The following is a 12,249-nucleotide window of genomic DNA, read 5'->3' on the forward strand; positions in this document are numbered from 1 at the left end:
CTGTTATTTTTCGTCTTTCTCACTCCTTCGCGATCCGCTCTGTATCATCCTGCGATATCCTGCTGAGTTACGACCGGAGTTTGAGAACACTTGAAGCAACTGAATTTTTTGTCAGAGTTTATATAAAGTTTTAATAAAATTATGTAGTCGTTTTGTATATTTCACAATTCTCTAGATTAAACGTAATCTGCAGAGTTATTTTAGAGCTGCCAACTGTAGGACTTCTTTGATTATATTACAGATACGGTTAGAATTTATTACTAACCTTTGACCTTAAGGCTTGCGCTCGTGGTAACTGTTCCATTTGGGTTGGTTGCAACAAACTTGTAGATACCCTCATCTTCTGGGAAAGCCTCGGAGATACGAAGAGTGTAAATGTCTTTCTCTACAGACATTCGGAAGTACCTGGACTGTTTTACTTGAGCGTCCCCTTTGAACCATTTCCCCCTGGGGGCTGAAAAAAAAACCCGTAGAAAGTACAGTTAAAATGCACTACACAATATCAATCTTTCTTTTAAACATGTCACAAAAGTATGACGCAACATAATCGAACAGTTGAAATGTACATATAAAACAGGCATCTTACCTGGAGATCCAAGGATCTTACAAGTAAACACTGCGGGTTGTCCCTCCTTTACAACGGCATCTTTCAGTGGTTTTACAATCTCGGGTGCTCTTGCCTCCTGGGTCAGTACTTTAGGAGACGTGGGCGTTGCCTGGGGGGACTTAGCTGTAAGATATCATATCACATTAAATAAAACCCATAGAATTTATAACAAATATCTTAACAAATATCTCTGATAGAAATGATCGTTTTCTAACTGACTTTAATCAACGTCAACTCATTTTTCAAACATTTGTTTGATGAATGTGATTACCTCAGCATTGTGTATGTTTAACAACAGTTGCTTAAACTGATTGAATAAAATTTCATAACTAACCACGTCAGATTAAAAAAAAAATAATTAATTATCCTAAACATTCTCTGTAAACATACAGATCTTAAAGTGTTTATTTGTGTACATTTATAGATACGTTAATCCATTGGTCCACGAAACTTTAATACCATCCTACAACAGCAGCCAGGTAAGAAATTTTGATTGGGTTTGTTTGTTTTAGAGCAAGGCTACATTGGGTTATCTGTTGTGCCTACCGCTGGAATTGAACTCCGGATTTTAGCGCGATAACTCCGTGAATTTGCCGCTGTCCCACCGGGGGAACCTTGGCTGAGCTCGGAGATACAATGGACAGGCAGAAGACGTACAAACCTTTAGGGGTAAGTTAAAAGGATCTAAAAAAAACCGCATTGTGTGATGTATTCGGACATGGGAACCATCAAGGAGTCTGACTATGTGGGCCTGGGTGCTAACTGGTCTGCCGTTACACGTCCAGATCCACCCATGGGTATGCCGTCGGTTTGAAATACTTATGTTCAAATATCAATATTTAAAAGTAATTTTCTAACTTATCTTGGGGCCATATAGAAGAACCTGACAACTATATAGGGGGATAAAATATTACTTACTTAATATGATTTTGAATGTTTAATCTGGTAAACACTAAATAATACCATAATAATAATAATAATAATATATTTGCACTATCGCGAATGGCGATATTGATTGAAAAATTTACTCAAAAATCGTTAGCTGATGTATAGGAGGTTTTTAGGTTCTCAGCGCTCGTTGAAACAGGTTTTATTAAACGGAAACAGAGATTTGGGGACAGATAGTTACATTCAACCAAAACCTGAGTCTGACAGCGGGCTTCTCCAGCTTGGTTAATGGCCACACATTCGTACATTCCACTGTGTTCGGCGGTCGTCTCCAACAACATCAGTGTGTACATGTCACCTTCTTCTAATGTCTTGTGAGTTGCATCAGGCACCAGCTTAGTGCCATTCTATATAGAAAGAAAACAGTATTGCTCATGCAGGTATGTGTGATAACATAAAAAACAAGAGTGTTCATGCAGGTATACCTGATAACACAGAAAAACAAGAGTGCTCGTGCAGGTATACCTGATAACACAGAAAAACAAGAGTGTTCGTGCAGGTATACCCGATAAGATAGAAAAACAAGAGTGTTCATGCAGGTATACCTGATAACACAGAAAAAACAAGAGTGCTCGTGCAGGTATACCTGATAAGATAGAAAAACAAGAGTGTTCGCGCAGGTATACCCGATAAGATAGAAAAACAAGAGTGTTCGTACAGGTATACCTGATAACACAGAAAAAACAAGAGTGTTCGCGCAGTAGACCTGATAAGATAGAAAAACAAGAGTGTTCGCGCAGTAGACCTGATAAGATAGAAAAACAAGAGTGTTCGCACAGGTATACCCGATAAGATAGAAAAACAAGCGTGTTTGTGCAGGTATACCCGATAACATAGAAAAAACAAGCGTGCTCACACAGTAGACCTGATAAGATAGAAAAACAAGTGTGTTCGTGCAGGTATACCCGATAACATAGAAAAAACAAGCGTGCTCACACAGTAGACCTGATAAGATAGAAAAACAAGCGTGCTCACACAGTAGACCTGATAAGATAGAAAGTTATAACAGAAGTAAAAGGTGATTCAACAGGATAAAAAAATCAACTCTGAATGTATGAAAAACAACCAGGAATTCAGACTTATTTGAAAGACATTTAGCAGGTAGTGAACTGTTAAGACTTTTTTTATGTGAGCAAGTTACCTATTGAGCTTGTTCTTAGACTAGGTTTCGATGAAGTAAACCAGGGGTAAATATTATTTCTAACAACATTCCCAGATTTGTTTTCGCAATTCCAATCAAGACACCTAAAATTATTCTCAAATTTTTACCGTGTCTAACAGGTCGTCCACATCAACGACCCCCAATTCTACACAATTTATTAAAACATCATGACACGTTATTAAACTTTCCTAGCATATTTAATAGGCTTTTTTGATATTTTTGTGGTCGAATATCTTAATCAACTTCAAATGATCAACGAATTTAAAAAGATTAAGTAGTTTTAATTACCTTCAACCAATAGACGTCAACAGGTTTGGAACCAGACAGGCGGGCATCAAGACGAACAAGTTGACCTGCCTGAACAGCGCTTCCTTGGATAGTTTTAATGAAACTTGGTGGGATCTTTCCACTTCTGTGTTCTCGTTTTTCTGAAACATACATGAGGAGGTTGAGCCTAGATATTTATAGTTGTATCAAATATACTTACTCAAAAAATCTTCTTATAACTTAGATAAAAAACAATTCCAAACTTGGAAGGAATAGATAAATATAGAATACCGTGTAAAGTAATTTACAATAACGTTTAAATCCATTCCAACTGGATAATACTAAACAAATGTTGGACTGAAGAGGACATGTGAAACGTCGAAACTAGTTTCCTTAGTTAGTGTGAATTTGAACTTTATTGGAAGGAATACTTTGAGAAAGAGAGCGTGCAGATTTTGATACAAATATATTTTCTTAAAAATACGATAAAAAGAAATTTCACTACATAATACAGATAAAGATTAATTTAAAAAAGAAAAACAGTGCTTTATGGAGGAAATATCTTGAGTAAATACTTCTATAGAACTTCTGAAACTACCTTGAATGAAGTATATATATGATTCCATATAGGAATATCGGTTAAATCTTTCAGATCATTCCAAGACACCACAAGCTACAAAAACTAGCCTTCAACAAGTAGATTAGCAGAACTTTTAGCCACAAGCTACAAAAACTAGCCTTCAACAAGTAGATTAGCTGAACTTTTAGCCACAAGCTACAAAAACTAGCCTTTCAACAAGTAGATTAGCTAGAACTTTTATTTACAAACTACTAAAAACTAACCTTCAACAAGTAGATTAGCAGAACTTTTATTCACAAACTACAAAAACTAACCTTCAACAAGTAGATTAGTAGAACTTTTAGCCACAAACTACAAAACTAGCCTTCAACAAGTAGATTAGCTGAACTTTTAGCCACAAACTACAAAAACTAACTTTCAACAAGTAGATTAGCAGAACTTTTATTTACAAACTACAAAAACTAACCTTCAACAAGTAGATTAGCAGAACTTTTAGCCGATCCTCCTCTATTTTCGGCCTTCACAGTAAACATTCCACTGTCTTCTACGTATACTTCTCTGATCACCAGTATCGACATATTAGGCCTACTTACAACCTAAGAATATACCGCATTTTATAAATGAGTTAAAAGATTTAGATTACACACTCACACACACACACACACATACATATATATATATATATGCGTGTGTGTGTATATATATATACGAAATCATTACTGCCAAATAAGTAAATAGGGGAAATATAATATCCTATTTTAACATAAAATGCCTTTAAATACGGTTTTTGTTTGTTTGTTCTTAAGAACAAAGCCATATAATGAGTTTTTTCATATGTGAATATGTTAAGGTATTTAGTATCAAATATACAGTAAAATAAATTTTTCACTTATATTATACACTTTTATACAGACCTGAAAGTCATCTGAAGGAGTGATTGGAAAATTCTCTCTGTACCACGTGATTGTTGGTGCTGGGACTCCAGTGAACAGACACTCAAACTTGGCAGATTCACCTTCGTAAGCTCGACACGGTTGAATTTTCTTTGTAAAAACTGGGGATATGGTCTTGGGCTACAAGATAAATAACGAACGCCTCGTGAATTTATAGAATAATAATTCGTTTGATATTACATTAAGTATAGAATTTCGAATGGCGTTCTTGTCTTTGTAATAATCTTTCAGAACCAAATGAGTTAAATGTCAGAACTGGTGTGCTAGTTGCACAGAACGTTTTGTTATTTACAAGGAATAGATTTGTTTGTTGTTAAGCACAAAACTACACAATGGGCAATTTACGCCATGCCCATCGCGGGTATTGAACCCTGTTTTTATCGTTATAGGCCATCAGACTTACCGCTTACCCACCAGGAAAAAAAACATAATATAATACGATTAAAACTTGTGATAATATCACGTAAATTGTAGATGTTGTTTTTTCGATATTCCTCTTAATTGAGTTTCTAATGTTTCGGTTTTAAACCGCAGACTTTAAATTCCTATACTGCGTATATATATATAAAAGAAACTTTTAAGAGGAATGTAAAGTAAATGTATTTCACATGATTTCTACAATATGTTTTATGTTCTACTGCTTTCCCAGCTTTTGGTGTTTCAACTGTAACTTTCAGGATATTCTTTGTTTTATCTTACAACTTCAAAGTAGTTCATTATAGGTTTAAATTTTGTATGGATTAAATCATGAACAACATGAATTTTGGGGACAATAATACTTTACGATATCATGCAGTCAGACATTTTAGCAATGTTCCAATTGCAGAAAAATATAGTTGTTCTCCAAATTTATATAGGGATCACAAAGATATAAAAAAACATCTAACTTCTTACCACTTCACCAACAATCCTTCTTTCTTTTGTCTTTCCCATGTGCTCTTGTTCCATAGTTTCAGTTAATGTAGTATGACGAGTTATATCCAAATCTCCCTTAGTTTCGTATTGAGTTTGTTTCTGACGAGCAACATGGACTTCTTTCCCATGTACTATACTTTCTGGAGATGTCGGTGAGGGCAAGTTTTGTTGTTCTCTGTAAACGTTATAGCAACATCCTTTAGAAATAAAAACTGAAACCACACGAAAACGTTATGCACTATCGTATATTACAATATAGATAAAAAATTGGGAATTTAAAAACCTGAAAATAGGGATCGTAAAAAAAGTAAGGAAACAATGCTGGAGATACGGTAGACGTTATTCACTCAAACCACAAACCCCTATTTTGGCTCCATGCTGTTACCTAGAATTACATTAGCTTACATGTTTTTTAGCTTATGTAAAATATAGAAACAAATCGACCTTTCAATACCCTTACGACCTTCGTAGTACCTTATTTAGTATTATACAAAAGGTTTAGGTGCAGTATACCAAACCGTTTTTGTTGTAAGCTGGCAAGATAATAATAATAAGAAGAAGAATTACAAACAGCCACTTTAAGCGAATTTTCTTTTCCTTTTAAGTTTAACATGCGTGGTTTTTTGTGCATTTTTATACGTGTACAGCTTTAGCAGTCAATAGTAAATGTTTTCAAGTGTTGTTTGAACTGAATCTTTACTGTTTAACGTGCTTTTTGCCAGAACGTTCTATTAGGGTTTTGTGCAATTCCTTGCGACACCTATTATGAACCACTACCATGTTTCACGATACGCACGACGGTAAAAGTTTGGTGTCATCAAACTTTTGATTTCTTATTGGTTGCGTATTTTAGAGTGCCTAAGATCACTTTACATCATTGCTGGCTTGACACAGGTTATTATTGTTTAGTGACGAGTGAAGCAAAGAAGATTGTATTCAGCTCTTGGTAAGGTTTTATCTATAAATGTTACGATTGTTAGAAATATGATATATCTATGTATGATCTCTCGAACTTTAGCATATACTAGTACAGTTTAAAATCTGTCGTATGATGGCATATACATTTAATTTGTTATTATTGGTTTCTAGGTTTAAAAGCCCACACTTCTTTAAACCTTTCACAAAATTGAAAGCAGGATGAATCTAGTTCCCTTGGATCTTTGTTCATATTCTCATGAGTATTTAATACCAAGGATTTCTGTGGCTTGCTTTCTGGAATATATAGCTTGATTTGGTTTGTCGTGAAAGCTGTTCAAGGGCTATATGCGCTAGCCGTCCCTAATGTAGCAGTGATAAACTAGAGGAAAGGCAACTAGTCAACACCACCCACAGTCAACCCTTAGGTTACTCTTTTACAAATGAATAGTGGGATTGACTGTCACATTATAACGCTCTCACGGCTGAAAGGACGAGCATGTTCGGGAATGGGGATTCGAACCAGCAACCCTCAGACTGTGAATCGAGCGTCCTAACCATCAGGCCACGCGAGGCCCCGGAATATATAGACCTACGGGTTTTATACTACCACTCTTTACAAAACAATGAATTCAGTTATGTATTTCTTATTCCATCAACATGAAGCGAGTTCAGACTTTGAGACCATTATCTTATATTAAAAGCTTCGATAAGAAGACAAGTTTGATTTTAATCGGAATAGAATACAAGTTAATCTATTAAAAAAATAAAGTAAAATAACACTGGGATATCTGAAGCGAGATGATTTTATAGAAATGAAAGAAAATGGATGAAAGAAACTTACACTTTTTCACGGTAAGATTTTGCCATGTGACTCACTTGGGATTGTTCTTCTACCCGCTTTTCCCCAGTCACACTGTCCACCTATGATGTTGTTAAGATTATTACATCAAGAGACATAATAACAACCGTTGTTTGAGACGCAAGCTTTATGTACTTTTAATAAATTCAAAAAACGTTTATTACTACTCAATTTATCTGTAACTTTTTAGAAATCATTTTGTTGTATCAGATAGGAAATAACCGAATATTGTTTTAATAGCTCCAAGTTTATAGATTCAGCTAGCATTAATAATGGCAGATGGGTTAAATAAACTTGCGTAAATAAAGAAGCAACCACGATTTGGTGAATAATTAGAAATTGAAATTCGTTCAGTATCAAAGTGTCACATTTAATAAATAATCACTTCACCAAGCCAGAACCACATTTTTTATACGAACTTACATAAATTGCATCAGTTTTGTAGCGTTTGACTTCAGGTTGCAGTTTCTTGATGTCCTCTTCTTCAAGTCGTTGTTTAATTTGCATTCGTTCTCCAGCTGTTAAAACGAACGAATTAGAACATTTAGCAGAGAGAACCTTGGCAGCTAAGTATTATATTTTAGACATATAATTTTCGATTCTGGCGATTTTGTGTGTCACAAAAACAGGTAATCTTGTAAATAACAAACAAGAAATTATTTCATGACAAGTGTAAACATGGTGCACTGGTTAACTCTTCATTATGTCGTATCTAGAAATTACTTACAGACATGTATGAAAACGAAACAGTGTGACAATAAAAATTATAAAATAAACGTATAAAAATCATTAAACACATGTGTAAATTATCATATTTTACTTTTCATGTTTGATAATAGAGCGCGACAGATCAGGACTGCAGTTAAATGGAGTGTGATATAAGTTATAATAACTTTATAATGTATGTTATAAAATATAATATTTTTACACACCTCTTGTACACACAAACATACATAAAGTGAAACAAAATAATAACTTTTGTTTTCATACTTTCATTTTCCACACACATATAGAACAGCACAATTTTCGGGTAATCAGAATAGGATATCCATGATATTCTACATTTTACATTAAAATCTCCTTTGCACGTTCCGAGCGCCCAAAATTACTTCAGAACAATTATTCTATTAAGTAACTGTTGTTGAAAACGTTATCGTTGGGCATGTGCTTTTGGATTATTCGATAACAATAATGTCTACTTAACGATAACGAATTAATTAACTTCTGTAATGACGTTTTATAAAGACTACAGGCTACCTTTGTTGGGAAGCCTACTCAATAAACAACAGAAAATCCGAAACTAATGAACTACTAACAAATATTATTCACGTCACTTACGTGCAAAATGTCGTCACTAATTGATAAGTAAGAAACACGTTGACTGACTAACTTTATAACTCGACCATTGACAAACAAACTCACCAACAAACACTGAGCTGATTAGCATGACCCACTCAGTGTAGCAATTTTATATTGTACTAGTTATCTACGTACTTCAGAAAGCTTCGAGATTCCAAAGAGGCCTAAACTTTCACGAAACTTCTAGACCTTACATCACGTATTCTAATAAACAAAACATTAAAATGGTTATATATATATAGTCTACAACATAACGTTACATGTCCCAAAATAAATGGGTTACCTTCAGCTTCTTGAGTCTGCCAAACATCAACTTTTGTTCCACCAGGGGTCAGCTTTTCTTCAAATACACGCTGAAGTTCGGTTTCATGTCGATATTGTTGGTATGTTTTAACTTCCGAATCATACCATGCTGTTTGTGAAACATTAAGAAAACAAGTAAGAAGTATTTAAATATTGGGTATTCTTCAGGGGTAAATATTTGAAATAAAATTCCTAGGTGAAACATTGATCTCAATTTCATGTACAAGTATTAGACACAAGTATTTTAGACGAAGTGACTAAAAATTACTTAAGTTTTTAATATAAACAACGAATAATTTAAAATAATTGTGTCACTCGAATGAAGTTTAAATGCGTTTTATCACCAATAGTGTTCTAAATAATGGAGTAATTAAAAAACACAGCAGTGTTTTGTCCAATCTCTCCGCAGTGTCTGAGAGATTTAGCGGTATTTTTTTTTTTACGAACTTTGGTTTTAAAAAAATCACAACGAGACTAATATAATTTGATTTCCATTTAAATCGATTAGGTTGGACATAAACGTATGCGCTAAGTATAGATATTCAAACCTTTTAACAAATTGAAATCGTTTAAAATATTTTTGTAGGTCCATTCACAATATCGACTATTGTATAACGTGTATTGTAAATTAATTTTTGATATGTCGTCCTTCTAGGTAAACGGAAGGAAAGGTTATAATAAAGATAAGATTATAGGCTTACTTATTGTTATATTCAATTCAACATCTAAGGGGTAGGTAGCTTAACGGATCTTGTTACACGAAACTACAATACAAGATAACCGTAGGTGCTCAATGTTTAATATCAAACTTTCTGTCTACCCAGGAGTCATGAAACCTTCTACTCTGATTACAAATACATTATAAAAGATTTCTTGCTTGAGCTACATTATTGATTATAATTAAGGGCTGTTCAATAGTCCAATATTTAATTGAATTACATATTTAGAACTATTTTACTAATTTGTAGAAACATATGTGTGATCTAATTATAACTGAGTGAACATCAAAGATCTTTACAATATTTTTGTCCAAAATTTAACATTAATAAGGTTATCCCAAATTTACCATCACTTCTGGCGAGTATGAAATATTTGATTATAATAAGTTTAAACTATGAATAAGCTGATAAAGACCACTTGAATTAAACCACTTTATTTATTTTCAGTTTTTCTAGTTTTATTTTTGATAACGAATTACAATTGTATTTATTTACAAGTTAGACTCTTTTCAACTACCCAAAGCTTTCTAAATGTGGGTCTTAAAACCAAACAATTGAATCCAAAGCGAATTTGATAAAAAAAAAAAAACACTGTTAAACTAATCGTCGAATATTGTCTATAAAAATATTTCTCTTCTGCTATAATGAGATTTCCCATTTGTAAACTGGATTAGTTAACAATATCAGAAACCAAAACTAGTTTAAATTTATCACTTAAATCCCAAAAGCTATGTATTTGTGGTCTAAGTTTACTCGTCTAATTTTTATCTCATCAATGTTTAATTTAGGTTTATCTACAACTAAGCATATTTACTTATAAACTTAAATAATTAACAATTAACGAAAGTACTAGGGAATTTATAATTGTGGCTTAAGCGCTGAAAGCTAACGAAGCATTAGAAACCAATATGCCTAACAGTTGTGACAAAATTCATGCAAACTGCAGATACAAAAATATAAAATACCAATATAAAAATTAAAAAATTAGCACAATATTTCAATTTCTTAGTTTTGATAAAGCTAATTAGGAAATGGAAATATTTTAAACCTCACTATTATTGTTCATTTTAGTTACAGACAGTGCAGATATAAAGGATTTTTTACTCACAACTTTAAGGCTTAAGAATCAGTAATGTTTAATCACAACTTTAAGGCTTAAGAATCAGTAATGTTTAATCACAACTTTTATGCCTAAGAATAAGTAATATTTAAAACGCAAAACTTACGTCTTGGTGAATGTTTCAATACGGCTCGATAGTCGTCACGACGAGGACGAACCTCCAGTGTTGTCCAACAATAAGCTTCACCCAATAAGTTTCGAGCATACACTTCAACTTTTCCTTGGTCGTATTGTCTTACTTTAGGGATATCCAGGTGAAAAATACCATCATATGTCAGTTTGTAACGAGAACCCTGAAGTGGAGAAAACAACAAAAAACAATATTGTGATCCCTTCCAAAATCGTAATGTATAATAATAATGATGAAAACCGCTGAGAAAATACTTTCTAAGAAGGACTATTGTGAAGCCACCACAAAGTAAAGACAACAGTTGTTTGTAACTAATACCTATATTATTCAGTAACTGATCAATGACTTTTTTTTGTAAAAAAAAAGAGAAAAAAAAGATGAAACTGTAAACCCACATTAGTTCAGAATATTGAACATAAAGGTGTTAGTTTTTGTTGAATAAAGATCCAGTTTACATATATTTATTACTTATTTCTTAAGTATTTTATGTGAAACTACCCCTTTTGTCGAAAGTTAAAATAGGAACCAATGTTGATTTGCCACATTAGTTTAGAATATTGAACATAAAGGTGTTAGTTTTTGTTGAATAAAGATCCAGTTTACATATATTTATTACTTATTTCTTAAGTATTTTATGTGAAACTACCCCTTTTGTCGAAAGTTAAAATAGGAACCAATGTTATATTAATTTAACATATTAATTTTATTATGTATTTTATCTTTATGAAGAACAAATCAATTTAAAGCACTTTTTTTTCAATCTTTCAACTCTGAATAAACCAATTTGGAGGTAAAAATACTTTTTAAACTCAACTCTAGCAACACTCATTTTAACTGTCCTCCACCTTATTTATTGGGTTATAATTATTTTCTTTAGCCTATTTTACGTGTTAATAACAGGTATATTTAACAGTCAATTAGATTTTAAAGAGAACCACTCAAACCCTGAGAAAATACCAAACAGAACTGCACTCTACCAATGACAATATATATAGTTATTTTTGTTTTTTAATATTTCTTTAAAATAAAATACAGGCACTTACTGTGACTATGGTTTGGCCGTTAACAACCCACATGAGACGAGGCTTAGGATTTCCGGTAACACGACATTGGAACTTGGCCCAGTCACCTTCCAGCACATTTTGTGGTTCTGGTTTCATGACAAACATTGGAGCTTGTTTTTCTTGGCTAGTTTCTTCTATTTCTTCAACTCTAATGGATAGTAACGAGTTATGAGTTTTTGTTGTTTCAAGCACGATGTAATCAGGTATACCACTAGCATATATCAGGCGAATGAACAAATAAAATACTATATCTCTATCTTTCTATCCATCCAACTACCTATCTTTCTATCCACCTATCAGTTTGGAATTCCTAACATATCACAGTGATTGTTTGTTTGTTTTGAA

General features: G+C 33.1%; 1 protein-coding gene across 1 annotated transcript in view; it reads right to left on the reverse strand.

Annotated features, from left to right (window-relative positions):
- The window catches only part of LOC106460780 (titin-like), a 90,400-nt gene that overhangs the window by 1,370 nt on the left and 76,781 nt on the right, over positions 1–12,249 (reverse strand). Inside the window, exons 61-72 of the mRNA XM_022387563.1 lie at positions 11,884–12,052; positions 10,817–11,003; positions 8,852–8,980; positions 7,633–7,727; positions 7,192–7,271; positions 5,412–5,607; positions 4,479–4,637; positions 4,031–4,160; positions 3,006–3,145; positions 1,737–1,902; positions 587–730; positions 266–454 (exon numbers count right to left, since the gene is read on the reverse strand). Of these exons, the coding sequence (XP_022243271.1) occupies positions 266–454; positions 587–730; positions 1,737–1,902; positions 3,006–3,145; positions 4,031–4,160; positions 4,479–4,637; positions 5,412–5,607; positions 7,192–7,271; positions 7,633–7,727; positions 8,852–8,980; positions 10,817–11,003; positions 11,884–12,052 (1,784 nt within the window). The remainder of the gene's footprint in view (positions 1–265; positions 455–586; positions 731–1,736; positions 1,903–3,005; positions 3,146–4,030; positions 4,161–4,478; positions 4,638–5,411; positions 5,608–7,191; positions 7,272–7,632; positions 7,728–8,851; positions 8,981–10,816; positions 11,004–11,883; positions 12,053–12,249) is intronic.

The sequence above is a fragment of the Limulus polyphemus genome, unplaced genomic scaffold (genome assembly GCF_000517525.1).
Source record: "Limulus polyphemus unplaced genomic scaffold, Limulus_polyphemus-2.1.2 Scaffold835, whole genome shotgun sequence".
In the NCBI taxonomy this organism is placed as follows: Eukaryota; Metazoa; Arthropoda; class Merostomata; order Xiphosura; family Limulidae; genus Limulus; species Limulus polyphemus.